The 27,476-nt window shown below is 41.4% G+C and overlaps 1 protein-coding gene across 1 annotated transcript in view; it reads left to right on the top strand.

The window, feature by feature from the left end:
• Positions 1 to 27,476, top strand: part of CFAP47 (cilia and flagella associated protein 47) — a 536,960-nt gene that overhangs the window by 393,739 nt on the left and 115,745 nt on the right. Inside the window, exons 55-56 of the mRNA XM_060234105.1 lie at positions 3,168 to 3,272; positions 15,961 to 16,117. Of these exons, the coding sequence (XP_060090088.1) occupies positions 3,168 to 3,272; positions 15,961 to 16,117 (262 nt within the window). The remainder of the gene's footprint in view (positions 1 to 3,167; positions 3,273 to 15,960; positions 16,118 to 27,476) is intronic.

Raw genomic sequence — 27,476 nt, 5'->3', positions numbered from 1 at the left:
TTTAATCTGTCTTTAAAGACTATTGGATTTTTAAATGCTCAGCACCAGTAAAAAATTGGGGGGGGTATTATTACTTTATAATAAGATATAGTGGGCAGTTAATGCATGGAAAAATAACTCAGTTTCTGCTGGTCTGGAGCTCTGTTTTCTGATGTGGATTTCCAGTATTGTACCAGTTTAGAGACTGAGCCTGGACAAGCCAGGGATAAAATCAGATCAGGGCCTAAAAGGTTGAGGGAATGACCTAAGTATATACTACATATTGCAAGAAAACCCTGAAGCCATAACATCATCAAACCAATTAATAAATATATCCAAATCAAGTCATAGTCTTAAAAAGAAAATATAGTTGATTGCAATCATTTCTTAAAACTTTTTTTTCCTGGCTTTGGCTATGGCCAGGGCTTTTTTTTTTCGGTAGAAAAAGTTCTCCAGAAACTCATTAGCATATTAGGCCACACCCTCTGACATCACCATAAGGGTAGTAATCCAGCCAAACCCATCTCATAGAGTTTCTGGTAATTGATACTGGAAGTTCTAGAAAGAGTAAAGACACTATAGTCACTCCAGCAGACAAACATCCCATATACCTTAGCTTCAAAGCAGTTTCCAACACAGTTATCAGAGGTTGCCATGTTGCTAATTTTTTAAACAGAGGAAACAGAACACTGAGAAACTCAGGACTGTGCATGCTTAAATTTATGAACATGCTGTGAGGAATAAAGGAAGCTGACATAGAAGGGTTTTTCATATACCTTCAAAAGGTAAGAAATTAATTATAAAGCAAATGTATAAAAGGGGAAAATGTTTCAGCAATTTTGGATACAGCAATAACACTGTACATCTGAATAGATGTGCTTTTGCCATCTCATTTCTAAGAAAGAAATGAGTACAACAAATTGTTGAAATTCTTTAGGAAATATGGGTATTCAGACTAGGGTTGTCAGTTGAGACAGACTAGCCAGTGGGGACTTATCAGGAGTCAGTGGGGACTTATCAGGAGAGGGGAAGGAGTCTCTGGGAGAGGTGAGAGAAGAAGTGCAGTTGAACTCAGAAGTGAATTCTGCCAATTGCTTTTGAAGAGAATGCATACCTTTTAAATGTACTCCCTCCATTGGAAATAATGGAGAATGGGGGCACTTTTTTGTGGCTCATAGAATTGGACCCATTGGGCCAATCTTTTTTAAACTTGGAGAGTTTTTTGAGAAGAGGCATCAGAAACTATGCTGAAAAATGATTGCCTCTACCTCAACAAACTGCTCCCACAGAGCCCCAGCTACCCACAGATAAATTTTCCATTATACCTTTTGGGGACTGGTCTCCATAGGGTGTAATGGAGTGCCCAGTGGCCATTCCCCTTCTTTTGCTGATAGCCCTGAAACAGGGTGAGGGACTCCAAACTGGGGGATTCCCTGCCCCCATCTAGAGATTCTCAAATATGCAGTTAATCAATTCTCAGACACACAGCTAAATGAGCACCACCCACACATAAGCTTAGAACCTACTGGGAAGTGTAAAGAATTGGAAATTTTGGATCCAAAGAAGCACCTTGTATTGAATATGAAGCTTTAAACAAAAACAGGGTCTGAATGTTCTGGAGGTGCTCATTTAGCTGCGTGTCTGGGAATTGATTAACTACATATTTGAGAGTTGTCCTTGGACTGGTGTCCTCAAGTGGAACCTTATTTTTTTACTGCTAAAACTGAGGATGTCTGTCTGAGAAAAGAGAAGAGTGATCGGATCACATTTTTGAACTTTACCTGTTGGACTTTGGGGTGTGATATTCTGTTCCTTGCTGTGATTGTTCAGTTTAGGAATGTGCAAACAAAAAAAAATCCAGGAAATTCAGATTAAGGAGTATTTGGGGTTTAAAAATTGGGGGGCGGGAATATCTCCTAATAGCAGATTTGATAGCTGAATCTGATTCAGGATATATCCGGCTATCCCGAATGTACAGCCCCATTATACCTTAAGGGCCATTAAAGTAAATTGCAAAATAGGGTATAATGAAGTGTGGCTGGGGATGTGTGTGTGTGTACATGTGTCTCTATCTATCTATCTATCTATCTATCTATCTATCTATCTATCTATCTATCTATCTATCTATCTATCTATCTATCTATCTATCTATCTTCATCATCATCATCATCATCATCTATAAAAATTTCAGTATCCATGTTAAGTGTGTCTTTCTCCTTTACTGTATTTTTTTTTTGGTGGGGAGAATTATTAGCTTTTGGCCCTAATAGAGGTTACCTGCTGGAATATATTATTGGTCAGACTACTAAAATAAGAGATGACTGTCAACAATCATATTTTGGAAAAAAATTGGTCAGTTTATGTCTGCTGTGTTGTATTCTCTCCATAATTTCTAAAATATAATAGCTCTCACTTATTGTTTAAAGAGTCTTGATCAAAGCATTTAGGATAATATATCCTAATCTCAGCAAATTTCTTTAGCACTTCTTCACAATCACAACACATGACATCAGTCATGAATACCAGGGACATTACACAAGTGTTTTAGGTAGATATGCTTGTGGAATTGTTTGGCATTAAGTTGCAAGTGTGTTAATAGTCTTCTGGAATTTGGATATTGGTTTCCTGCTTAGAATCTTCAAACAGCTTTATCTTATCATATAGTTGGCCACTTTACTTTTCCAATGCAACTGTGAATCAAAATACTGTTATTTTAGTGTAAGTCACAGCATGGTAATTTCTCTGAGCCCATATGAATGTATGTAATGATGGGAAGAAATTTAGAGAAGCAAATGCATGGTGCTTCTTAAAAACTGGTTTGTTGCTTTTTAATTGAGTAGGCATATAAGACTTTTCTGCGTGGGAAAAATGATAAAGTGGCAATACACAACTTGAAGTTCTATTCCTTTCATGCTTTCAAACAACCTCCACTTTCTTCTTTGTGGCTTGTAACATGGTGTTTTTAGTTTCTGGGGGACAAGTGTGCTGTGACTGCCACTAAGCACTGTTTACTGCAATGCACTTTATCAGCTTTAGCAGATCTTGCATGCTGAGAGGAGAGAAGGCATACAGTGGAACACATTAATCACATAAACATCAGCAGTGTCGATATGAGGGAAAAGAAAAGAACTGGTTTGGGAAAAAAATTGATTTTGTTTTCTTTTGCTTTTCCCCCAATGTTTTTGCAGGTGATTGTAGCTCCTTGTTCCACTACCAAAGTACCAGTTCAATTTTGTCCTTCTACACTGGGAAGAGCATGCCACACTGCAAAAATCTCTTTCATGTGCCCACAGGTATGGATGCTGAATTATAATGAAATATTTTCTTACATAGAAATTACAATTTTCTTACACAGAAATTTCTGTGTTATTGCTCACATAGAAATTATTATGTAATTACCGCACAGATTAATGACCTGGTTAAATATATATATATCGATGCATTGTGGGGTTTGTGGATTATATTTTATGTCCCAAGACTTTTTTGGGGGGGGGGGAGAGACAAGAGCCCTCATCTTCTCTCCTGAATACTGGCCCTGAGTTTAATAACATCATGGGTTACATTGGCTGATAAAAGTTCTGGTGAACCAAATAAGCCCGTGGGTCATGTGAACCTCATTAAAATTGCATGGGAATTGTGAAATTAGATCACTCATACACAATCACTTGGGAAGATGAGTTTTTTTTTAACTCATCAGTTCTTGTTCAATGTTGTGCAAGCTATAAATATTGTCTGTTAATATTCAGGGAATAACTATGTTGTTATTAATGATAACAGATTGCTTAACATTCAGGAACATATTTCAAATTCCATACTATTACAAATACGATTGTCCTCTGGATATATCTTATCACATATATCACTAAAAAGGAAATGACTAAACAAAGATAATTCATTTTCTTCACCTGGTGCCTTTCCACAAATTGCAACTGTGGGCTAAAAAAAGAAAAGCAAATATTATGATTGTAATGGTATAATTTCAGCATCTATGTCATGCTTGAATGAAATTTTGCTTTCCAAAATGCATACAAGTTTCCTTATTGTTGTTAGAGTGTGTGATTACCTAATGGATTCTTATTTTTAAAACACTTCAGTTGAATAATGGGTAAAATGTAGGATTTCTGCTAATTAGTCAATCAGATTACTTGAATTTAGTACATTTATTAATTCTGTTGATGCTGCCTCTGTAAAATCCAGTGTGGAGTGCTAATGTGTTTTGCAAGGTATACTGTTTAGATTCTCCCTTAATTCAATGAGAGAGAAAAAAACCACAACAAGAAAAATCAGTATCTGAATATATGGCATGTACCCAAGTACAGTTCAGTAGGAGAAGGTGCTATTATTCTGTCTGAAACCATGATAGCTCATAAAACTCTTGTCAATAAACTAAAAGTTTAATTCTGCATGAAATACCAAAGAAATAAAATAAGTAAATAATTAATGTAAGCCTTTCAAGTCCAAATGTGAGACCTGGCACTCCATTTTTGTTATTCTGTACCTCTCCCGTCTAATAGTGACAAATCTCCAAGTTTTTATCTGCAGCCAAACCTTTAATCAATATCTCATTCTTTCGTTTGCTGTGGCCAACCCCCCCCCCACGCCCAGCCTTTTTGACTTTTTTCATGTAACCTTTGTGACTTTGCTTTGCTCTTTTCATCCCTGCATCCTCTGAAACTTTTAACATCTCTGCTGCAGTTCTTGAAGAATTGATGTCAAGCTATTATAGAATAGTGATAATTGTCATGAAAATACAGTCATTGTGTAAATTCTCACAATGATTTTGCAATTGAATCTTAGGCTTTCCTTATCAGATTGCTTTGGGTATCAGACTGGGTTTCCATGTGTAAGACTCCTAAACCTGGGTAATATAATTTGCCTAACATGAAAACTGCTAAATATGCAATTGTTGTGTTCTCTACTGGTTCTTTCCTAACTACTGCAAAAAGGCTGAGGCAAGATAATTTTTTGAAAAGTCTTCATCCAGCCTCTTTGTTCATGCAGTTATTTGCTCAGGTTTTCTTCTAAAGCAATGGTGGAGATGGGGTTCCCTGCTGCCAGGCCCTGCCCCCAGCCGTCAATCAGCTGGCAGACAGAGGAAAGGTCCAGGCATTGTTTCTGGTGTCACACAGGGAGTGACATCATCACACCAATGATGTCCATGTAGTGCTCTGGTATTTGGGCAAAACTCTATGATAACACTGGCTCTACCACAGAGTTTTTGCCCAAAAACCAGAGTGTCACCTAGGCATCGCTGATATGATGATGTCACTTCCAATGCAGAGCTGCCATGAGGTCTGGGCTTTCATCTTTCTCCAGGTAGGTCCACCCATCCCTTGCTGGTTGCCATGAGGGATCTAGCAGCCCTACAGCAACAGTATCCATAGCACAGGGGAATCAAAACACACAGAGAGCAGATCTCTCAAGAAAAAATTGAGTCACATCACACAAGAATCAAAACAGTAGCAGTGTATTCAAAATGTATACAAAGCAACTGATCACTCAAAAAAGTGTATACCTAAAAGGTGCATTTAAATTGTTCATTAAAAACAAAACAGACCTTTAGGTCATACAGATCATACATTGTGCAGTAGGAATGGGCATGGACCAGCTCAAGGACCAGATTTCATCATGGACTGGGTCCTGGTTCATGCTCTGTGATCTCAGTCCATGCAATCACATCTCTCATGGACCGCCTATGGACTGCCATGCGATCTATGGGAGCAGTCTGTGAGCCAGGCACTCTAGTGCAGAGGTTTGCCAAGGCAACAGGGATTGCCTTCCCTTCACTCATTGAGACATGCCACAGTGGTGGCATGCACAAAATTTAGCAAGTGAAGAGAGAGCATTTAAAATGTCTTCCCTTCAGTCTCTGAGTCATACTGCAGCGGCTTGACTCGAGTGAAGGGAAGGCATTCAGAATGTCCTCCCTTCACTTGCTGAGGCGTGTCACTGTGGTGGCACATTCATGACTCAACAAATGAAGGGAAGGCATTTAAAATACCTTCCCTTCACTCCATGGGTTGTACCATAGCAGCACAACTCAGGGAGTGAAGGGAAAGCATACAAATGCCCTTCCTTCACTTGCTGAGATGTGCTGCCATGGCAGCATGTGCATAACTCAGCAAGTGAAGGGAGGGCATTTAAAATGCCTTCTCTTTGCTTGCTGAGAAGAAGAAGACCGCAGATTTATACCCCGCATTTCTCTCTGAATCAGAGTCTCAGAGCAGCTTACAATCTCCTTTATCTCCTTCCCCCACAACAGACACCCTGTGAGGTGGGTGGGACTGAGAGAGCTCTCCCAGAAGCTGCCCTTTCAAGGACAACTCATACGAGAGCTATGGCTAATGCAAGGCCATTCCAACAGGTGCAAGTGGAGGAGTGGGGAATCAAACCTGGCAAGCTGGTGTGGTAGCACAACTCAGCAAGTTAAGGGAGGACTTTATGAATGCCTTCACAAACATAAGGAACCATGACCTGCTCAGTTAAAGGCGAAAGTCTGTGGAGGTACATGATTCACGAAGCCCATGAACAATGAACCTTCACAAGCCTCGATTTTTGGGTTCTGTTCCCACCCCTAGCCTGCAGTACACATTACAAACAATACAGCAGTATAATTTTAATGGAACTGTGGAACCATAATCTAATGAAACTGGACCATATACATTTCAGCCAAAAAAGCCTTTTTCACTGATCCCAATTTAATGTCACATACACACTATGTCAGGCATGTCCAACTTCGAACAGGTCGTGATCTATTTTTTTCGGACAAAAGTGCTGGTGATCTACCACCATGAAAATTAAGTTTCAGATTAGTTTCTAATTAGATTTTAACCCACCAAAGTTGGATTCCACCCCCACCCCCCATTTACAATGCACCTTCTGTCATGAACTGGTAAGCAAAATAAGCAAAAACAAAACAGAGATGAAGATCCAGAAAGAACTGCGAACAGTTTTTCTTAAATTGTTATTGTTATAACTTTTTTTTAACTGTCTTAATAACTGTCTTTAACTTTTATTGAGTAATTTGTGTTAAATGTAGGTGAAGTTTTGATCCAGGGTGATCTTGCGCAATCTTTAAAACTTTGCTCTTGCTAATTAGTGAGATGTCTGAGCCTGCATTTCATCCACCAGCTTTTTGAAGTTGGGTGAATACTGCGTGACGGCCAGTCTCAGGGAATCCTGGAGATGTTCATCTGTCATGTTGGAACGCTGTATATTATTTGTCATTTTCAGATGGGAAAACGCAGATTCACACAAATAAGTTGAACCCAAACAGGAGTGTACAGCTTCACTGCATCTTCTCAAGTTGGGAAATTTGTCTCTAGGCACTAGCTTCCAAAACGATTCTTGCTCAGCACGAATCTTGAGAAAAATGTCATTTTTAAGGGTTACTATTTTGTTTTCAAGAGATGCCTTGTTCAATGAGTAATTTTTACTGATAGCAGCTGCAGTTGCCTTAATGTCCATATCTGCTTCGAATGGGTATGTCAAGTACTCCACAACTTTTTCAATTCTTTGGAAGTTACAGAATCTTTTTTCGAATTTCTGGATAACAAAGCAGATTTCTGTCACACACTTCTTGTTCTGAAAAACAAAATTTGGATATTGTCCCAGATAGTCCTGCGTTTTAGGAAAATGATCAAAAGTGTTGCTTGCAAGGTCAGTCATCATTAGCTCAAATTTGCTCTTGTAAGATGAAACTGTACTCATCATCTTGCCAATGCATTTGTTTTTACCTTGTAGTTCAATGTTCATATCACTTAGTTCGCCTGTAAAGTCAGCAAGAAATGCCAGATCACATAACCACTGATCTTCCAACTCTGCTTTGTCATCTCCCCCCTCCTTCAAAAACCTTCTTATTTCATTCAGCAAATCACAAAATCTTTGCAGAAAGTTGTGCCTACTTAGCCACCTTACATCTGTGTGCAAAATGATTTCTGCTGCCCCTTCATCAAGAATAAGATTGAAAAGCCATCTTTGAAGTGATCTTCCATGAATTGAATTTACAGTTTTGAAAGTGATGTCCATGACAGTTTTTGTATTGAGTCTCTTGCTTGCCAAAACTTGCTGATGAATGATGCAGTGGCAAGAAAGGAAATCTGGAAAGTTGTCATGCTGTCTACAGAGGCCTATGAAACTGTTAACCTCACCTGTCATTGCTCTTGTTCCATCAGTAGTGATGGAAACAAGTTTATGCAATGAAAGATTACACTTTGTCACAAAAGAATGGAAAGAGCTGAATATTTCCTGACCGGTAGTTCTCTCTTTTAAAGAAATCATTCCAAGTAGTTCTTTAACACTGAAGTCTTCAAAAACCATCCGGATAAAGACTAATAACTGGACTATGTCTCTTATGTCTTTAGATTCATCCAGTTGGAGTGAGAAAGCAACACAAACTGAAACATCCGCCAACAGTTGTTCAGCTGTGTCTCCACACATCTTTTCTATTCACCGCATGACGGTGTTTCTTGACAATTGTACATCTTGAACAGCAGCTACGACCTCTTTCTTATTCTTAAATCCTTCAAAAAGATTGTCTGCTGCTTCAAGAAAACAATTTTTTCCAAATTCTCCTTCATTGAAAGGTTTGCATTTCTTTGTGATCAGGTTGCTGATCTTGAGGATGCCATGGTTGCATTGACTGAATGTGACCTTGACTTCGTCATCAACTGTTGCTGTGCAGTCAATTTAGATTTAAGTTCTTTGAGCTTCAGTTTACGAATTTTGCTTTTGGGTAGAAAATCAGCATCAAACTTATTGCTATGCAGAGCCTTGTAATAACGCTCCAGATTACCCTTTTTGGGCAAGGATACAGCAACATTACAAAGTAGACAACAACACTTGTCTTTCACCATGGTGAAGTAGTCCACTTCCCATTCATCATGAAAGTGGTAGGTTTTGCTCTTCTTTGGAACACTCATCTTCGTTATACTGGGATGGCTGGGGTGCTAAGTTAACACTGGCTGAAACTGGTCCAAAACTGTCACTATCCCAAAGTATTAAAGATCAACAGGAACTGAAGCCCTCTGGATGATGCCAAAACCACACATGCAGTTCTAAAAGTAAAATTAAGAATTCATCATACTGGCACCAATAATCAAATACCACCGCACCAAACAATCAGATTTTGCCCCTTCTTTTGTGTTTCTTCACACAAGAAGTGAGCAAGAACCACAGAACAAGTGAATCCACAGCAAAGGAAACTCAAAATGCATGCCAGCATTCACATATAAGGCTGAAATTACTGACATTTAAATACACTAGAATGAATAACAAGACAATTTTCTAAAGATCAATAGCAAAGTACAAAAATATATGAACATATGAAGCTGCTTTATACTGAATCAGATCCTCAGTCCATTAAAGTCAGTATTGTCTTCTCAGCCTGGCACAGCTCTCCAGAGTCTCAAGCTGAGGTTTTCCACGCCTACTTGCCTGGATCCTTTTTAGTTGGAAATGCCAGGGATTGAACCTGGGACCTTCTGCTTACCAAGCAGATGCTCTACCACTGAGCAACTGTCCCTCCCCTATATCATTCACAATGTGCAGTGCCGCACTGATACTTATTTAATTCCAATGCATGACTCACCAAAGTTCCACTGATAGCAGAAATCAAACATTCATGAGTAGAACAGTTAAGTCCATTGTGCAATTTATAAATTTATGATGGGGGCTGTCACCCTTCTGCATATGCCAGTGGAAGTGAAAGTAGAACCCGAACAATTCCAGTTCCAATAATGGGGCCACAGGCTGGAACCGGCTGTTTCACAGGTAAGCTTCCTTGGATATTCAAACTTGGGTATAAGTTGTATTTCTATATCAAGAAAAGACTACATGTAAAAATATATTCACCAAATTTGGAACCTAATGCAAGAATAAAGCTTACCATTTATATCCCATGTCAATACAAGATGAGTCAGATTATGCTGGCTCCTCTCAGGACGTACAGACAGAACGACTGGAGGTCTCCCATTCTAAAGCTTCTCTTTAAAGGCAACCTTTATTGCAGTAGCTGGGGAGGGGAGGGGAGAGATAAAAATACAGCAAATTTACACATTTTGCCTACTCTCTTCAGATCTGAAGGGCCTAGGAACTTTACAAAAAATCTGAAAAGCTGGGGATTCAGTACAGCTAATGAGACAAACAGGCACAGGGCAGAATACCAAGATCCTGTGTAGAACTCAGCCAATCAGGTAATAAGGCAACTCAAGATCAAACCACATTGAGTGTTTATATTTTTTGAAGTTACATTTTTACAACAGATATGCAGAATATTTTTGTTAAAGTACATAAATTTGAACATCTGCAATCTGGATATCCCAGGAAAAGCAAATCAGCCTGTTGCAGAAAAGAAATAAAATATATATAAAAAGAAAGCCCTTCCAAACGTCTCTATGTGATGAAATTCCTGTTTTACTGAAAATTCAGTGTATATACAGCAAAGCTCATTTCCAGTGGGAATGCACAGGATCGATGTGCCGGGAGAGAAGAAACAAAGTATTTAATTTTTTACTTATAAGGACACACACATAGTGCTCTGTCTCTCTAGCTCTGCTTCTGTTGCAGACAGGCTACAGTGTTGGCCGACTCATTTGAAATCTGGCCCCACCCCCCTCGGCCCTAAAAGGGGCCGAGTTTGAGGCCACACTTGGAGTTTCTGCCTGCCTGGCCACCAGGCTGGATTGGCTACTGCTCGGTAAGTTGGGGGGGGGAGGGGTTCCTGGACTTCTTGCAAAGAGTGGGCATCAGTGTGAAAGAGGGGGAGAGGAGTGGGCACCTTCTGCTTACATTGCAAGGCAAGCCCTGGGCTGCTTGCTCTGTTCTGCCTTGGTGCACTTGCCTTGGGAGGAGAAGGAGAAGTAGGCTGCTCCATCAAAAGCAAATGCACCAAGGCAGGGCAGAGCAAGCAGCCTGGGGCTTGCCTTACAAAGAGCAGGCATCAGTGGGGGTGATGTGGAGGAGGGGGAGGGGTGGGCACCTTCTGCTTACATTGCAAGAGACATGGTTCAAAAATTCAGGAAAGTAAAAGTTGGATTTTTGCTGTGGGATGTAGTTTTGATGGAAGTCTTTTCTTGCTGTTTTCTGTCGGATGCACAGTGCTCTTTCACGGTACTGAGATATTGAGGACTTTTTGAAGAGTGAGATGCTTTCTGTAGCTCAGGCAATTTTTCTCCAGATTGCCAGCTCTGAGTTGGGAAACACCTGGAGATTTGGAGGTGTAGCCTGAGTGGTGGGTGTTGCCTTCTGACACACTTTCAGTGATGTCAGGAGATCTGGCATATGCAAATAACTTATGCTAATGAGTTCCTGGAAAGATTTTTCTACAAAATGACCCTTGGGTATATACCTATTAAATTTGTTTAGCTTTTGACATACAAAAGAATGCTGTTGAAGAGGATCCCTCTCTTTTTTGTTTCTTTGTTGTAGAATTGTGCAATTGTGTTCTCTACTGTAGAAAAAAAAATAAAAACACTTTTAAAATTAGTGCCTCCTACTTCACAAGATGCCTGTTGTGGGGACAAAAATGGAATGCAAATATAAGCGGCTTTGAGACTCTTCAAGAGAGAAAAGCAGGGTGTAAAAACCATTTATTCTTAAAATTAGTACTTTGTGTGTCACAGATTTAGTTTTTAATGTTTAATTCTGCATCAAATGCAGGGCTGGTTTTGAATGTGTGTCTTTTGTTGTTGTTTTTTCTCAAATTGGATAGCATGGGAACATTTTTCCTAGGATCCCTGATTTTCAGGATTGTAGAAGCCAGGGGCTAGAATCACCATGGGTCCTGTTTGCAGCACTGCAGGGATGAGAGAGCATGGAAAAAGTAAGGGCGGCTCTTGCTGGGTGGAGGGGGTGGGCCAGCAGTGAGTGCAGGAAGCTGGAGCCTATCAGGGAATCTGGAGAGGCCTGATAGGGTGGGGGCATTCAGGCTGCTATTTAGGATGCTGTGCTGCCCCAGTTTGCCACTCTTGAAACTTAATCCTCCATTGTACCCTCCAACAGACTGGGAAATCTATTTCAGACACCTCTTTATGCATCTGCAAGCTGGAAACAGATGAAACAAATAATGACTCGCAGCAATTTCTTTCATAATAAGGCACAGAATTTGAGGTTTTTAGCTTGTTGGAGCTAGGGTTGCCAAGTCCAATTCCATACCATACCATACCAAACCTTTAATGGCATAATAGGTTCAGATAAAAATACACAGAATATAAAAATTTAAACATTGGAGATAAAATCAAAATAAAACCGAGCTTACAGATACATTCAAACATGGTCAGAATTAAATTTAAGGATGTCAGCCAGAAATTTTGCCACAGCCTCACTAACCACCCCCTCAGTATCACTCAATAAATAATAACAGGGTGGCAGAATAGACAAATCTGGAGAAAAAGAAAGCTTGCCAAATAAATCTTTACGGAGGTTATGGTAAAAAGAACAATCAAGCAATATATGCTGGATTGAGTCAGGGGTATTCGCTCCACAGGAGCAAAGTCTGTCGGCTAAAGGGACTCGCTGATATCTCCCTTGTAAAACTTTGGAGGGAAACGCGTTTAGTCTGGCCAACATAAATGCCCTGCGATGACTTGGAGTGGTTAGGTCTGATAGATAATTGGGCATTTTGCCACAAAAAGCATAAAGACCTAAGGAAGCTGGGGGTTGGAGCCAGGATACTTTGGGGGTGGAGCCAGGAGTCATTGGAGGCGGAGCCAGGAACAAGGGTGTGACAAACATAATTGAACTTCAAGGGAGTTCTGGCCATCACATTTAAAGGGACTGCACATCTTTTAAATCCCTTCCCTCCCTAGGAAATAATGGATAGGGGCACCTTCCCCTCAGCCTCGCCTGGCCTCAGCGCCGCAGCCACCGGTCACCACAAGCCCCCCAACCCTGGGCCGCCGCTGCTCCTGGCACATGCCTCGCTCCGCTCCTTCGCTCACTCGCTCGTCGACGATGGGGGGTCGGGGAGGGACAGCACGGCACGGGAGGCAGGGAAGGCAGAGGTTCTCTCACGCCCAAGCAGGCAGCACTGGCCCCTGCGGGAGGGAGGGAGGGAGGAGAGAAAAGCGGGAGGGCGAGGAGGAGGAAAGCAACGTCACCCCAGAGTCGGAAACGACTTGTGCTTGCACAGGGGACCTTTCCTTTTTCCTTGCCATTACCATTTAAACAAAGGCGCAATAAAGAACTGCAACTAGTCACAAAGCTCCAAGTCTACCGAATAGCCAGCACAGAGACGATCACCCTTGACGTTTGGAGTTGGCTACAGGGCACAAAACTAAATCAGGATAACCCCCAGACCAGACTCTTAAGAAAAATGGGGGTTTTTTCCCCATGGGGCATTTACATTTCTTATTACAGCAATAAAAGCTTGCATTCTGTGAAAACGAACACTTTGCATTCCCTCCCCAGCTCCACCACCGTCCTCGCTCGGGGAGGAGAGAAAAATGATAAGCAGACTAGATCAAAGGCTGTGACTTTGGAAGCAAGGGAGGTTTGTTGCCTGGTGCAGTGGTGCCACTTAATAAATACTTCTAAAAATGTGATCACAGTAGCTGAAACGGAGGAGGGCCAGCGTCATAGGGTGGGGGGAATTGCAAGGCTCTCCTAACGGCTAGTTTGTTGGGCTAGCTAAGGCAACAAAAATGAAAGAGAGAACATGCATACAAATAGGAGTCTGTTCTTTCTCTCTCCCACCCGCGCTCTACCTCTTCCTGGACCATTCTCTGGAGTTGTCGTTGCCAGGGTTAGACCTGGACAAGCTGCCTCCGGCCAGCTCCTCTCACCTTCTCCTCCCTACCAGGCAGAGTTAAGAGGCAGCTTTCCACGCAGGCTGGCGGCCCAGGCATTGGCATGCCCCCTACCCCCGCACACAGAGCGTGGCCCTGGATCAGTTCCCCCAGCTAAGCTGCTGGGTGGCAAAGGGCTTCTTCCCCTAAAAACAAAGCAAAGCATGGGTACTGGCAACCCCACCCCCGCCGCTTGCAAAGTTACTAGCTCCCTTGTTCCCCTCGCCTGGCCAGGGAGCAGGCAGGCAGATCCCAGCTGGTGGCGCCAAAGGGCTCGAGCCCAACCTCCCCCCCCCACGGCAAAGCAAAACACAGGCATTGGGACCCCACTCCCGCTGCTGGCCCACTCGTTTACTCGCTGACTGCTGATTGCCCTCACAGAATCTAATTGGAAAACTCAGTGGGGAAGAGTGGCACTAAAATTGGCACCGTTTCCCACCCCCACCCCCCATTTCCAGATTTTTGGAGAGCAGGGGAGGAGGCTGCAAATTCGGGCGTCCCCCGCCAGGGTGGGGGTGGGTGGGAAGCCTAGTTGGAGCAAATTTTAATGTCAGAATTTTGAAGCAAAATCTCTGGAATCCTAATTTCTGCAGAGTTAGATGAATGTATTTTTACCTAGCATTGTCTTATTATTTCTGACAATCCAAGGCCCAGTTTTGGGTTAGGAGGGAGAGGGACAAAGGCCTTCAGAGCTTTTTTACAATGTATAAAATGTGGCCTACTTTTATCCTTAAAAATGGCATTGATTTTCTTCCCTTGATTTCACTGATTAAATGCTTCTGAACTGGCACTTTAAGCCATTTATAGCTGAGTAGCTGACTAATCTAAAATCAACTAATGACAGCACTTATAAGACAAGCCTTAACTGTTTCTGATTGTGCCTCATCATCGAATTGAGAGAAACCACTGTGGGTTATTATCTGCTTCATTTGTTTCTAGTTTAAAGCTATGCAAAGAACTGTCTGCAGTAAGAATTTGAGCTCAGTCCATAATCACTTTACTCTTGTTTTTGATCACTGAAATTAACTTTGTTGGGACAGCACAACTGAAATGCCAAGTTAAATATAATGGTAACTGAAGATGTTAATATACCTTATTTTAGCCAGTTCTCCTAGTAAACCTACAACATCTATACATAATGGACTGAGACTAATAATACTGAACACTGTTACAGGTGAGCAGGATCTATTAGATCTTGTCCAGTATTCTTTGCATAGATTCTTTTAAACTTTCCTGTTTAATATCTTGCTTCGAATAATGCTGAAATGCAGTAAACTTAAGTAGGTCTAGTCAATAAGCTAGCTGGGTTGTATTCCTCTAATGCTTTATTCATTGGCTTCTTACCAAAGGAATGAGAGTCATTTAAAATGTATATACTATATCAGAATTAGGTTATTATCTACCTGTCGTTCCCACACAAACTTTAATGAAGTGAATGGAAGCTATGGCAGAGCTAAGCTTCCTGTTTTATATCCTATTTGTGTTTATCTTTTGGTTGTCTCTTATCCACACTGCTGGCAAACTTAAAAGGTGTTTTTTTGTTGTTGTTAACCAACTGAAGTTCTTCCTTTGAACAAATATACAATTGTATAGTGCTGATAAATTTAGAAGTTCTGTTATTACGTTATGTCTATGGAATAAGAAATGAAATTAAAACAGAAGATCATTAGATCTAGAGTTCTGGGGAAATGTAACATATGACATAGATATGACACCTGATTCATGTAGTTTTTTCCCCTGAGGTCTAAGAATTGTACAAACCAGGCCTCTGCATGGCCAGTATACTCCTCCATCATGGGAACAGTATAATCCAGCTGAATGAACCAGCTACTTATGTTCATCATCATTGTCTTAAGTGGTCTTTGAATGGACAACTGCATAAAGTGGTCATAATCCAAAGCAATTCAAAAATTTTGATAGGATTGTGAATGTAGAGTGTTTTTCAGCGATGGCCCATTCTTGTATCTGAATGTGAATTGGGCTCCAGTATTTGAACCAAAGCTACTTGACTGGGGCCACCATGCTTTCATTTCACCTGTGACACTATAGTGCTAAGCACAATTACACCTTCTCAGTCAATCAGCTTCAGAGAACTTAGAATCCAACTCTGTTTAGCATTGTTCTACAAATCTAATGATGGGTGGGTGGGGGGAGGAAGTGACTGCAATTTAAAATGTGAGCTCTTTTTATTCTTCAGCTTGAAGAGTGGGTGTTTTTCTTGTCTGGTGTTGGTCTGATTCCTAAGCTCCAAGAACCAGCGAATGTAAGCGCTTGCCTGGGTTATCATTCTTCGATCATAATAACCTTCAGAAATCCTACTTTTAAAGATGTACTGGTAGATGTGATTTTAACAGGTATGTTAATTTTCTTTTATCATTGTATAGTACTAAATTCAAAATAATAGATACCTAATGGTCTGTTATGTGTCTGCATGAAGAAAAGGCTTACAGGAAAGAAACAACAGAAATGTGCAAGAATCTCAGGAAGGCATAGAGATGATGTTGTCAAGTAGCTGTTGTTCTGGCCCTTGGAATGTTTTCCTATGGCATACAGCTGTTAGCAGGGCTGTCTATTAGTGGTTATTCTCAGCCTCCTGACAGAGGGGTGTATGAGCACCAGGTGTTACTAATTATTTGGCCTGGCAAACTTGACTCAGGCTAAATTAGCTTGAAAGGTGGGCAGAAGAAGGCCAAGAAAACTTCACTGTAGGTCAGACCACAGAGTGGACCTGTGATACAAGACTCTTGGCTATGTTTGTTGCTTTCAGGAGCTCCCAGACACAGAAAGGACATAAGATACCACTTGTAAATTTGTACTGTCTTTGGTTGTTTTTATTAAAACACCTCTTGTATTCAAAAATGGCTTGCCTCTGAGGTCAGTATTAGGGGGGGTCAGTAACCGTCTAGGGATGCCAGGTCTGTGTTGGAAAATTCCTGGAAACTTTGGGGGTGGATCTGGGAGAGGGTGGGGTTTGGGGAGGCTTCAGTGTGGTACAATGCCACAGAGTCCACCCTTCAAAGCAGCCATTTTCTCCAGGGGAGCTGATCTCTGCAACCTGAAGATCAGTTGTAAAAGCAGATCTCATGGCCCAACCTGGAGGCTGGCAATCCTATATCAGAACACTGGAGGAGGGGACATTAGGGGATGATTGTAGGGAATAGAATAATGGTACCTCTGGGGAGAATCCAGAAATATCAGTCCTGTTTAGAAATCACTGATTATGAGAGAGATATTATGACTTTGCTGAGTTTTCCTTAGAAGTGACATCATGTGATTGGCCCTTTTAAAAACAAAAGACTGGGGCATGTGTTCCCTCGTGCCTTCCAGGGAGCTGGAAACTCTTATTGACCTTCTAAGTCCCTAAAACAACCCAATAGGTTTTTTCATAGATAATTGGAGGTGGTGAACTCAAGCCATCAGTGTGTCTTCAGCTCGGCAACCTGTGATATATGAGATGGGGGTTCAGCCTGTTCATCACTATTCATTAGCCGGCTCTGGCTAAAGAATGCAACTGCAATGAGACCAGGCATACAAGCTATGAAACCTTATTAACTGGTAGGGTGGAGCAGGTCCAGTTGTATCAACTGGCTCCTCTAAAGAAGTGGCTCCCAACATTTTTGGCACCAGGGAACAGTTTCTTGGAAGACAATATTTCCACGGACTGGTGGGGGGGGGTCTATAAATGAGGGATAGGGTAAGGTTGGAGCACTCCTGCCACTTCTGCTGGCCCGGGTCTCTGGTGGATGAATGAAAGAGAAGAAGAAGAAGACTGCAGATTTTTACCCTGTCCTTTTCTCTGAATCAGAGACTCAGAGCAGCTTACAATCTCCTGTATCTTCTTCTCCCACAACAGACACCCTGTGAGGTGGGTGGGGCTGAGAGAGCTCTCACAGCAGCTGCCCTTTCAAGGACAGCTCTGCGAGAGCTATAGCTAATCCAAGGCCATTCCAGCAGCTGCAAGTGGAGGAGTGGGGAATTAAACCCGGTTTTCCCAGATAAGAGTCCGCACGCTTAACCGCTACACCAAACTGGCTCTCCAGAGTGAAGCCACACTGCCTCTTTCATCCACCCCGGTCCCGGGCTGGCAGAAGGGGTAGCAGGGCTGCTCTGCCTCACTCCAAGGCTGCCTCCCTGCCTCAGCATGAGGCCATGCTGCCTCTTTTATCTGCCCAGATCCAGGGTGGGTGGGGGCGGAGTGGCATCTCTGCCTCGCTCCACAGCCCGGTGGTTGGTGATCCCTGCTCTAATGGTTTCCCTTTGTTTGTTTGTCATAGTAACTGTCTCTCACTTTCAGCTACTGATCACCCTTGCCATGCTTTTCCTGTGCATACATATTTTCTCTGTATTACCATGCTTTATTGCAGTACAACATCAAACATTTTGTGTAAATATTTGAATAAATTACCTGAACAGTGTATGAAAACAGAAATAAATAACCTGAAGTTGTCTTGCAGAGCCACTAAAAGGGTTTCTGGGGAGGACCTGGTGTTGCTAAGATTCTATACAGGGGTTATTTTGTAGAAAAATAGGTGGTGGAGCTCATTCACATAACTCATTGAACATATGAACATATGAAGCTGCCTTATACCGAACCAGACCCTTGGTCCATCAAAGTCAGTATTGTCTTCTCAGACTGGCAGCAGCTCTCCAGGGTCTCAAGCTGAGGTTTTTCACACCTATTTGCCTGGACCCTTTTTTGGAGATGCCAGGGATTGAACCTGGGACCTTCTGCTTACCAAGCAGATGCTCTATCACTGAGCCACCGTCCCTCCCCTGAGCCACCGTCCCCCGTCCCTCATTAGCATATGCCGCCCCCCCAGCTAAAAGCAACCTGATGCATGAAAGGAGAGCCCCAGGCAACCGAGGCCTGCTTGGTCTGCTAGAGATCCAGCCAGCCCAAGCAGGCCTTGCTTGCCTGGGGCTCTCCTGGGCCACCCCCCGCCCCTCGGTCAAAGGCCAGCAAGCCACCTGCCATCCAAAATCACATAAATGGAGAAAGGGTGGTGCAGGCTTCTCCAGGGGTTAATGAGGGCTGCTGGAGGTGTAGCAAAGCCCCTGGTGTCTGGCTGGCTGCCCACTCTTTTAATCCAGGGATTGTTATGCAGCCGCATCTATTATTCAATGGACAAGGTAGAAGAGGGAAGGAAGAGGGGGAATCCTCAGAAAGGTTCAGGAGCTATGTTCCTGTGAACTCCTGCTGAATCTGAGGTCTGATTCTATACCTACATAGCATCTGCTCAGTTTATAAAATTGCAAATAAATAACTGGTGTGTTCTGAGCATCCCTGGAATTCTTTAGTTTCTCCCATTAGAACATCAGTGATGGCTGATAAGTTTTCCTGAAAGATAGCTTGCCCATTCATATCACTTTTCCTTGCAATGCACAGCAACAGAAGTGTTTGTGTGTGCATGTGCTCCAGAATGCATTCTCAGTTTATATGGCAAGAGTTTTCTGCATGTGTTTCTGCCAGGGGGCTTGATTGGATAACATGCTTCTCTCTCTTAAAAGATACATTTAAAGCTTCCCTTCCCCCACCATCCTTTGAACATTGGATTTTAAGGCTCCATCCACTTGTTTTATTTAGGACTTTTATTTGTAGGTTTTGAATACAAATACATGAAGGCAGTCTATAAATCAAATAAATAAATAAATTTAAATCATGAATGTGGTTAGGAAATTACCAGTAGGAATTCTTTATAGCATGCAGGTTTATGACCCCATTTTCAATAGAGATGTGTTACTATTTCATTCTGCTTCCTTTAGGAAATGGCATATTTTTGCACTACCTTAGCATTCAAGTCAGTGTGTCTTCTGATTTACACGGCAGCAAAACTTTTTTAAGGAGCAAACAGAGTAATTTCTAAATATAAACACTGTTCCAGATGGCATATTTAGATGTACGAAGGTATTGAAGTATTACTTGTAATATGCTTATTTATAACTGTTTCCCGGAATTAGTCTAGGTAAAAAGTTTGTCTGCAGTATAGTTCCCAAAGAAATAATGTACACAGCTCACGGAAATTTAAGACAGTGAGATGCTTAAATGGACAAAATTTTGCAGAACGATTTAATAAAATATTTACAGAAATTATTCTGGTTACTCTGTCTGGTACCTTAGTGTTTATGAGATGGATATTGATGTACGATTTAAACTTTGTGGACCGTTTTACTTATCTACATATTTACTTCACTTATACCCTGACTTTCTCCCATAAAGGAACCCAAAGTGGTTTGTATTGTTCTCCTTTTGTTTTATTCTTACAACACCGCTATTCTTACAACACCGCTTCAACACCGGTGATTTAGGCCGGTGATGCTGAGATGTTATACACAGGAGTGTAAAACATGTGGCCCAGGGGCCGAATCAGGCCCCCAGAGGGCTCCTATCAGGCTCCCAAGCAACTGGCTCTTGTCTGCTTCCTACTCCCTCTCTCTTGCTTCCTTCTGCATCTCAGCTTGCTTTGCAAGGCTTGCTCAACAGGAGCTACAGAGCAAAACCTTGATTTTCTCCATTGGTTGAGGCTCCTCCTCCTAGTCCTCTGGGGAGGGAGGGAAAGAGCTAGCGCTTCCTTTGCCCAGTTCCCTGGATCCCATGGGAGAAATGCACAGAAAGCACCTTTAAGACCACCAAGTGCTAATGTTTTAAGCATGTTTTATTTTAAGTTTTTATTTAAAAAAAAAATCTTTAGTCATGTTTGTCTGTGTTCTTTAAAAAGTGTATATCTCTGCTACCTAATCTTAAATAGGTACACAATGGCCCAGCCCGACCTGCCACAGCCTGTCCCTGGAAGGTCTCATTTATGTCAGATCCAGCCCTCATAACAAATGAGTTCGACTCCCCTGTACAAGGACACTTCCAGCTCCCAGAACATCCCCCCACCATCAACTTCAAGAGACCTGACTATCCTAACACCAACAACATGCAAACCATTGGTGATGAGTCAGTAAGCCTCATATTTTAAGGATTAACTTAGAAAATGGGGGAGGAAGTATCATAGGATTCTGTAATATCTAGTAGTTTGTCCTTAAATATCCACAACTAGATTACAGTCTGCTGAAAGGTGTGTTAATAAATTGGACCTGTTTCTAAATTGAAGAGACAGGAGTCTAAAGAGTAGCTGTCCACAGATCTTATGCCAGAGTAAATAGGTATAGGGAAGCCAGGAAATTTTTTTTTGTTGTTTTCAGTTTTTCTAATGGAAAAACTGGGAAATTTGGAAGAACGCTGAAGAAAACCTCCTAGAAAATATTTGCTGATTCATTCATTCATTCACTCATCATTCATTCAGCGGGGTGACATGATAGAGGTTTACAAGATAATGCATGGGATGGAGAAAGTAGAGAAAGATGTACTTTTCTCCCTTTCTCACAATACAAGAACTCGTGGGCATTCGATGAAATTGCTGAGCAGACAGGTTAAAACGGATAAAAGGAAGTACTTCTTCACCCAAAGGGTGATTAACATGTGGAATTCACTGCCACAGGAGGTGGTGGCGGCCACAAGCATAGCCACCTTCAAGAGGGGTTTAGATAAAAATATGGAGCAGAGGTCCATCAGTGGCTATTAGCCACAGTGTGTGTGTGTGTGTGTGAATATATATATATATATATATATATATATATATATATATATATATATATATATATATATATATATATATATATATATATAATATAAAATTTTTTGGCCACTGTGTGACACAGAGTGTTGGACTGGATGCGCCATTGACCTGATCTAACATGGCTTCTCTTATGTTCTTATGTTAATTTGTATTCCACCCTTTCCCATGAGTGGGCTCAGGGCAGATAGCAACAAAAGTTAAAACAATTAAAAACTACTAGCTAAAACCATAGGATACAATAAAACAAACAACATATATGTCACAGAAAGCAGTTTCCAATTGGGCACATTATATATATCAATACAACAGTAGGCCCAGAGATGGAATAATAGATTAAGATAAGATTTAAATGAGATAACATCATGACAGGTAATGGAGGCCAAGCAGATGGAAATAAGGACATCCACTGCCTCAACCAAAGGCTCGGCGGAATAGCTCCATCTTGCAGGCCCTAATAAATGGCATTAATTCAGGTAGGGCCCAGATCTCCACAGGGAGCTGATTCCACCAGACCAGGGCCAAGGCCAAAAAAGCCCTGGCCCTGGTTGAGGCAAATTGAACGTCCTTCAGGCCAGGGACAGTCAGGTGATGCTGCAAAGCAGAATGCAGTGATCTCTGGGGTGCATATGGGAAGAGGCAGTCCCACAGGTATGTTGGTCCCAGGCTGTGTAAGGCTTTAAATGTTAAGACCAAAACCTTGAAGTGGATCCAGTGCTCTATTGGTAGCCAGTGCAATTGGTGCAGCACTGGCCAAATGCTTGCCCATAAAGGCAATGCAATTACGAGCCGTGCTGCTGCATTTTGCACCAGCTGGAGTTTCCAGGTCAGCCTCAAGGGCAAGCCTGCATAGAGTGAGTTACAGTAGTCCAACCTGGAAGTGACCATCGCATGGATCGCTGTAGCTAAATCCTGGGAGTACAGGAAGGGTGCTAGTTGTCTAATCTGCCAAAGATAGTAAAAGGCAGATCGAGCAAATGTTGTGATCTGGGCCTCCATGGAAAGTGAGGCATCCAGTATCACTCCCAGGCTCTTCACCTTCTGGACCAGCACAAGAGATGCCCATCCAAGGTTGGGAGCTGGATGCCTGACTCTAACCCCCCGTGGCTCAAGTACAGGACCTCCATTTTAGTTTAACTGTAACCATCCAGCCACAGTTTCTAAGGCCCTGGTCAGATGATCTAGGGTGGAGTCTGAATGGCCGTCCATCAACAGATAGAGCTGGGTGTCATCTGCATACTGGTGACAACCCAACCCAAAACCTCAAACAATCTGGGCAAGGGGTGCATATAGGTGTTAAACATCATGACCGAGAGAATAGCTCCCTGAGGCACACCACATTCAAGAGGATGCCACAGGGTGGTCTGCTCATCAAGTGCCACCCTTTTCCCCCGACCATGGGAAAAGGAGGAAAACCACTATAAGATTACCGCCTGAACTCCAATATCGGCAAGGTGGTGGGTCATTAGGTCATAATCAACCGTGTCTAATGCTGCTGATAGATCTAAGAGCAACAGCAGTGCTGACCCGCCTTGATCCAGATGCCTTCTGAGGTCATCTGTGAGAGCGACCAGCACAGTCTCCGTCCCAGGGAATTAGTGAAATGGTTTTCAGCATAAGCTTTCAGCCATTCAGAATACATATCACGAACACTTATGCAAGACAATCAGTATGACAATATTTTAATAAAACTTATAGACGTATGCAGCATATTTTCAAGGATATGTGCATTGCCTAAATGTGAATAATTCTGGCAACATTTAATATGTGTTTGATGATACTATTAGAATTCAGTGTTTTCAGCATTACGAAATTTAATTTGATATGCAAATTTTTGTGTAGTCCTAATGTGAATGTATGCCATTATTTCTGCCCAAATAGTATACTTTTGACTGCAACATTTTTCTTACTTGAACTTTTATTTTGTCCTACCTCCCAGATGACAAATGTTAAGATACATATGCAAAGGTAGCATAGGGTGCAGTAGTTTGCAGTTTCTTCTCAGGTACTTGGGTATATTTGAAATTCTGTAGAAAACCAAGCATTATAACTTTCTATTTCATAAATGTATCCAATAGTGTACATATAAGTTAACTAAGACTATTTCTACAGATGGATTTAGCAGCATGCTTGAAGTTTTAAAGGGGGCATCCATACAATGCCATGCTCTTTCCATTGTGGTTCTCCCAGGGCTTTCCTCTTTGAGTGTGCTCAAAAGAAAACTTCCATTAATCAGTTGAAAAGAAGACCTTCAGGGAAGGCTCACAGCTGGGGAGTGGCAGGTCAGTGGAATTCTGCCACTTCTCAGACTAGTGGAGAAAATATTGGAGAGGGTTTGCTGGCATCTGTGCAACACATTTCATCACCTCCAACACAAAACCAGAAGTGACATCATTTTGTCATGTTGCACACCAATGTAACTGTTTCTGTCTCCTAGATTTCCTGGTGGGCCCTGTAGATTCTCCTGTCTGGGGATGGGTTAAAGCTATAGTGGAGCTTAGCTCTGTGTCCCTCCCCTGTAGTCCTTTACCAATTTTTGTTGTTGTTCACAGCTGCCCTGCACTGCAGTTTGTGCCTCTGCTTAGCTGGAAAAGGGAGACTGGGTGAAGTTTGTAGGTGTGGACTCTGCATCTGGAGTGGGGATGCATTTTTACATCTGTGTGTGGAAGCAGTCTAACTTATAAATGTGGCATTTGTGTTTTAAAAGCAGTATGAGTTCAGGCGTTATAGGAAAGTAAGTATTGTGTATAGTTTTCACAGAATTTCTGTTTTTCTCTGAACAAAATGGGGGGAAAGAATTTCCCATTGCTTCAAAATTTCTGGAAATTTTGTCTCTCTAGAGATGAATAGAGGTAAAAAGGCTTAAGAAGGAAATGCCTAGTTTATATCTTGCCCCAGCTATCATACTGGCCCTTTCCTGGCAAAAATTATATTTGTTTGGCCCTTGAAGAATGGCATAGTGAATAAATGTCTTGAACCGTATATATCTGTATTGAATGCCTTATGCCAGTAGCTCAATATCTCACATATATTATACTGTGTACTGTCTAGTATATACAAATTTCATTTGCCAAGTTTAGCGCACTTAACAGAAAACATCTTTCCCTGAGAAGTTATGGGTGTTAGCTTGTCAAAACAGTAAATATGCAAGTGTGAGTTCTCTTATATCTGTCATATTACCTAAAACTGGAGATCTAGGGACTGAACTGGGGACATTCTGCATGCCAAACCTAAGTCATCCTCTCTCCCCAAAGGCTAGTGACCACATGACTTTCTATGATCTCATGCCTCTATGATATTTTAAGACAGATATTTCCTACCTGAGTCCTTTGTCTTGTTTCTAGTGCAGGCATGTTGCAGTGACTGGGTTCTCTGTGACAGATATTGCTGTACCTTTTCCCTTCACTCATTGTTTTGTTAAGGAAGAGAAGCACAGAGGCATTTTGAATCTGACAAAGGGTAACCCCTAATGGAAGTCTGTTGATCTCTGAGGCTCCAACTGCAACTGTCTATACAACAATTGTAAAAGCTGGAGAGTGTCTAAATATAAATCTGAAGGGAATACTGGGTATTCCATCATTGAATTCAAGGCTTTACCTAGTGTACTGCAGCCTGAAGAAGGTGAATGAAATGGATAGTTACCTAGGCAATCCATTGCTGCTGCTGTTGCTGTAACATCAACCCTCTATTGTAATTTTGCCAATGTTGTTAAAATCTGGCAGCTAGTATGTAGTGTTTTTTTTTGTCAATAATATTGATAATAAATTGTTTGTTTCAAAATATAGAGTAGCAAGCCAAGACTTATATCAACAGTTATTACTTGTATACAGTTTTTTCCTTTTGTTATAATATCCTCTTTCATCCTGGCTAGTAATGTGGGGTTTGCAAAGGTTTTAGTTGATTCTGTGTTCTCTGGTTGAAATCCAATCCAAAGAAGGAATGTCTTCCTTCTTTTTTTAGCTATATTGAAATTATTTCATGATATGATCAAGTAGCATGATTTTGACATTTCAAAGAAATATGCTTATTGTGGGCATCCAGAACATTCTGTTGTTAGATACCTTGGAAAGCTTTCATATGGAAAAAGTGATCCTATCACAAAAGTTGTTAAAATTATATTGTCTTGGATTTCCTCTGATATATATAGTTAACAGATATGCAATAATATCAATGCAATAATGCCAATATCTGGCTTCCAGTGACTGAAAATACATGATCCATACATTCTACTTACTATAACTTTTGACAGACTGCCTCTATGATTTGTAGCCCACATACCATTTAGAAATTGTAAATTCATTCATACACTAACATTTAAATATATTTATTTGTATAAATCTAGATGTACATAGTAGCAATACGTCACTGAGAGAAAATACATTAAAAAGTACAACTAGAATTTATGCATATGAATAAAAAGCTGTGCTGAACTAAATGATTAATGTCTCTGTGCAATTACTAATCAGTTGAGAATGAGAATGGTAATTGCCTTTTCTTTGGAAATCTGATTTTATCTACTCTTGTATGTATCTTAAACATTAAACTTACCTCTATAACAATATTTGAAGTGACATTTAGCTGAGGTTGTTCGCTGTCACAGCACAATAGTTGCTTCATCCTTTGGATTACTACAGCTAACAGTGTTTACAAGACAAAGTTGAACACATAGTAACTTACCTCATTTCCATGGTGAAATTGCCATTTTGCTTAAATGTCAGTTTCAAAATGTTTTCTGACTGCTCTTTCGCTTCCCTGGGCAAACCTTAATTTAGATGAAAAATTTAATGGAACTAAACATGAATTCATAGCAATCTAATATAAATTTCTGTTTTCCTACAGTTATATGGCATTAGAAATATCACAGGCCAGTTAATCCAATGCATATCTTAATTAATAGCAAATTATTTTCACCTACAGTTGAATGAATTAATTAAAATATTGATCTTAAGCAGAGCTGTAACCATAATTTTCTTATTTAGTTTTTACTTGGACAAGATATGCTGGTACATTGTTATAACATGAAGCCTAAATCAGCATAGTTCTTGTCTTAAACAGCTGACATATTTCTTGTTATGCAAATCCATACCCTATTTCACTCTAAAACGCCTTTAAATGGCTAAACCAGTTATGAAGGTAGAAAGCCAGCAGGCAAGTGGGGACTATCCAGTGTTTTTCAGGATATGCCACATGCAGGGCCTTTTTTAAAAAAGAAAAAGCCCAGGATGACCTCATTTGCATATTAGGCCACACCCCCTGATACCAAGCCAGCTGGAACTGCATTTTTGCTCAAAAAAACCAAAGCCCTGGCCACATGTATGATTATCTATCCACTGGCAGAAATCATGGGTGTTTACTCAATGCACAGAGCTCTTGGCTCTCAGGAGGAAGGTTCATTCCCTTGAGGCTAGAGTTACTGACCTGAAGAAGCTATGGCAGAGAGAGAGCTTTGGGAAAAGACCTTCAGGGACTTACCAAAACAGTCCCATCCCTGTGCTGATAACTCTTCTGCCGTTGTTGAGATTCAGAGCCTCAAGGTCAAAAGTATTAGTCTGAGAAGGAGGGATGTGATCCCTTAGAAGGGACCCTTTTCTTGGATGACAGGCCAATATCCTCTTGTACCAAGAAGATCCCTCTAGGGTTGGGAGGAGGTTGGTAGTGAGTGGTTCAATTATTAGGAATATAGAGGGGGGTCTGTGATAGGTGTTTTAACTGCATGGCAATTTGTGTCTAGCTGGTGTGAAGGTATTGGGCATCATGCACTGTCTAGATCAGGGGTGTAAAACATGCAGCCCGGGGGCCAAGTCAGGCCCCCGGAGGGCTCCTATCAGACCTCCAAGCAACTGGCTCTTGTCTCCTTCCTACTCCCTCTCTCTTGCTTCCTTCTGCATCTCAGCTTACAAGGCTTGCTCAACAGGAGCTACAGAGCAAAACCTTGATTTTCTCCATTGCTTGAGGCTCCTCCTCCTCCTCCTAGTCCCCTGGGTAGGGAGGGAAAGAGCCAGAGCTTCCTTTGCCCATGGGATCCCATGGGAGAAATACAAAGAAAGTACCTTTAAGACCAGCAAGTGCTAATGTTTTAAGCATGTTTTATTTT

This window comes from Heteronotia binoei, chromosome 3 (genome assembly GCF_032191835.1).
Source record: "Heteronotia binoei isolate CCM8104 ecotype False Entrance Well chromosome 3, APGP_CSIRO_Hbin_v1, whole genome shotgun sequence".
NCBI classification, from domain to species: domain Eukaryota; kingdom Metazoa; phylum Chordata; class Lepidosauria; order Squamata; family Gekkonidae; genus Heteronotia; species Heteronotia binoei.
Note: the sequence above shows the minus strand (reverse complement) of the source record. Positions and strands in the feature narration are given on the sequence as shown.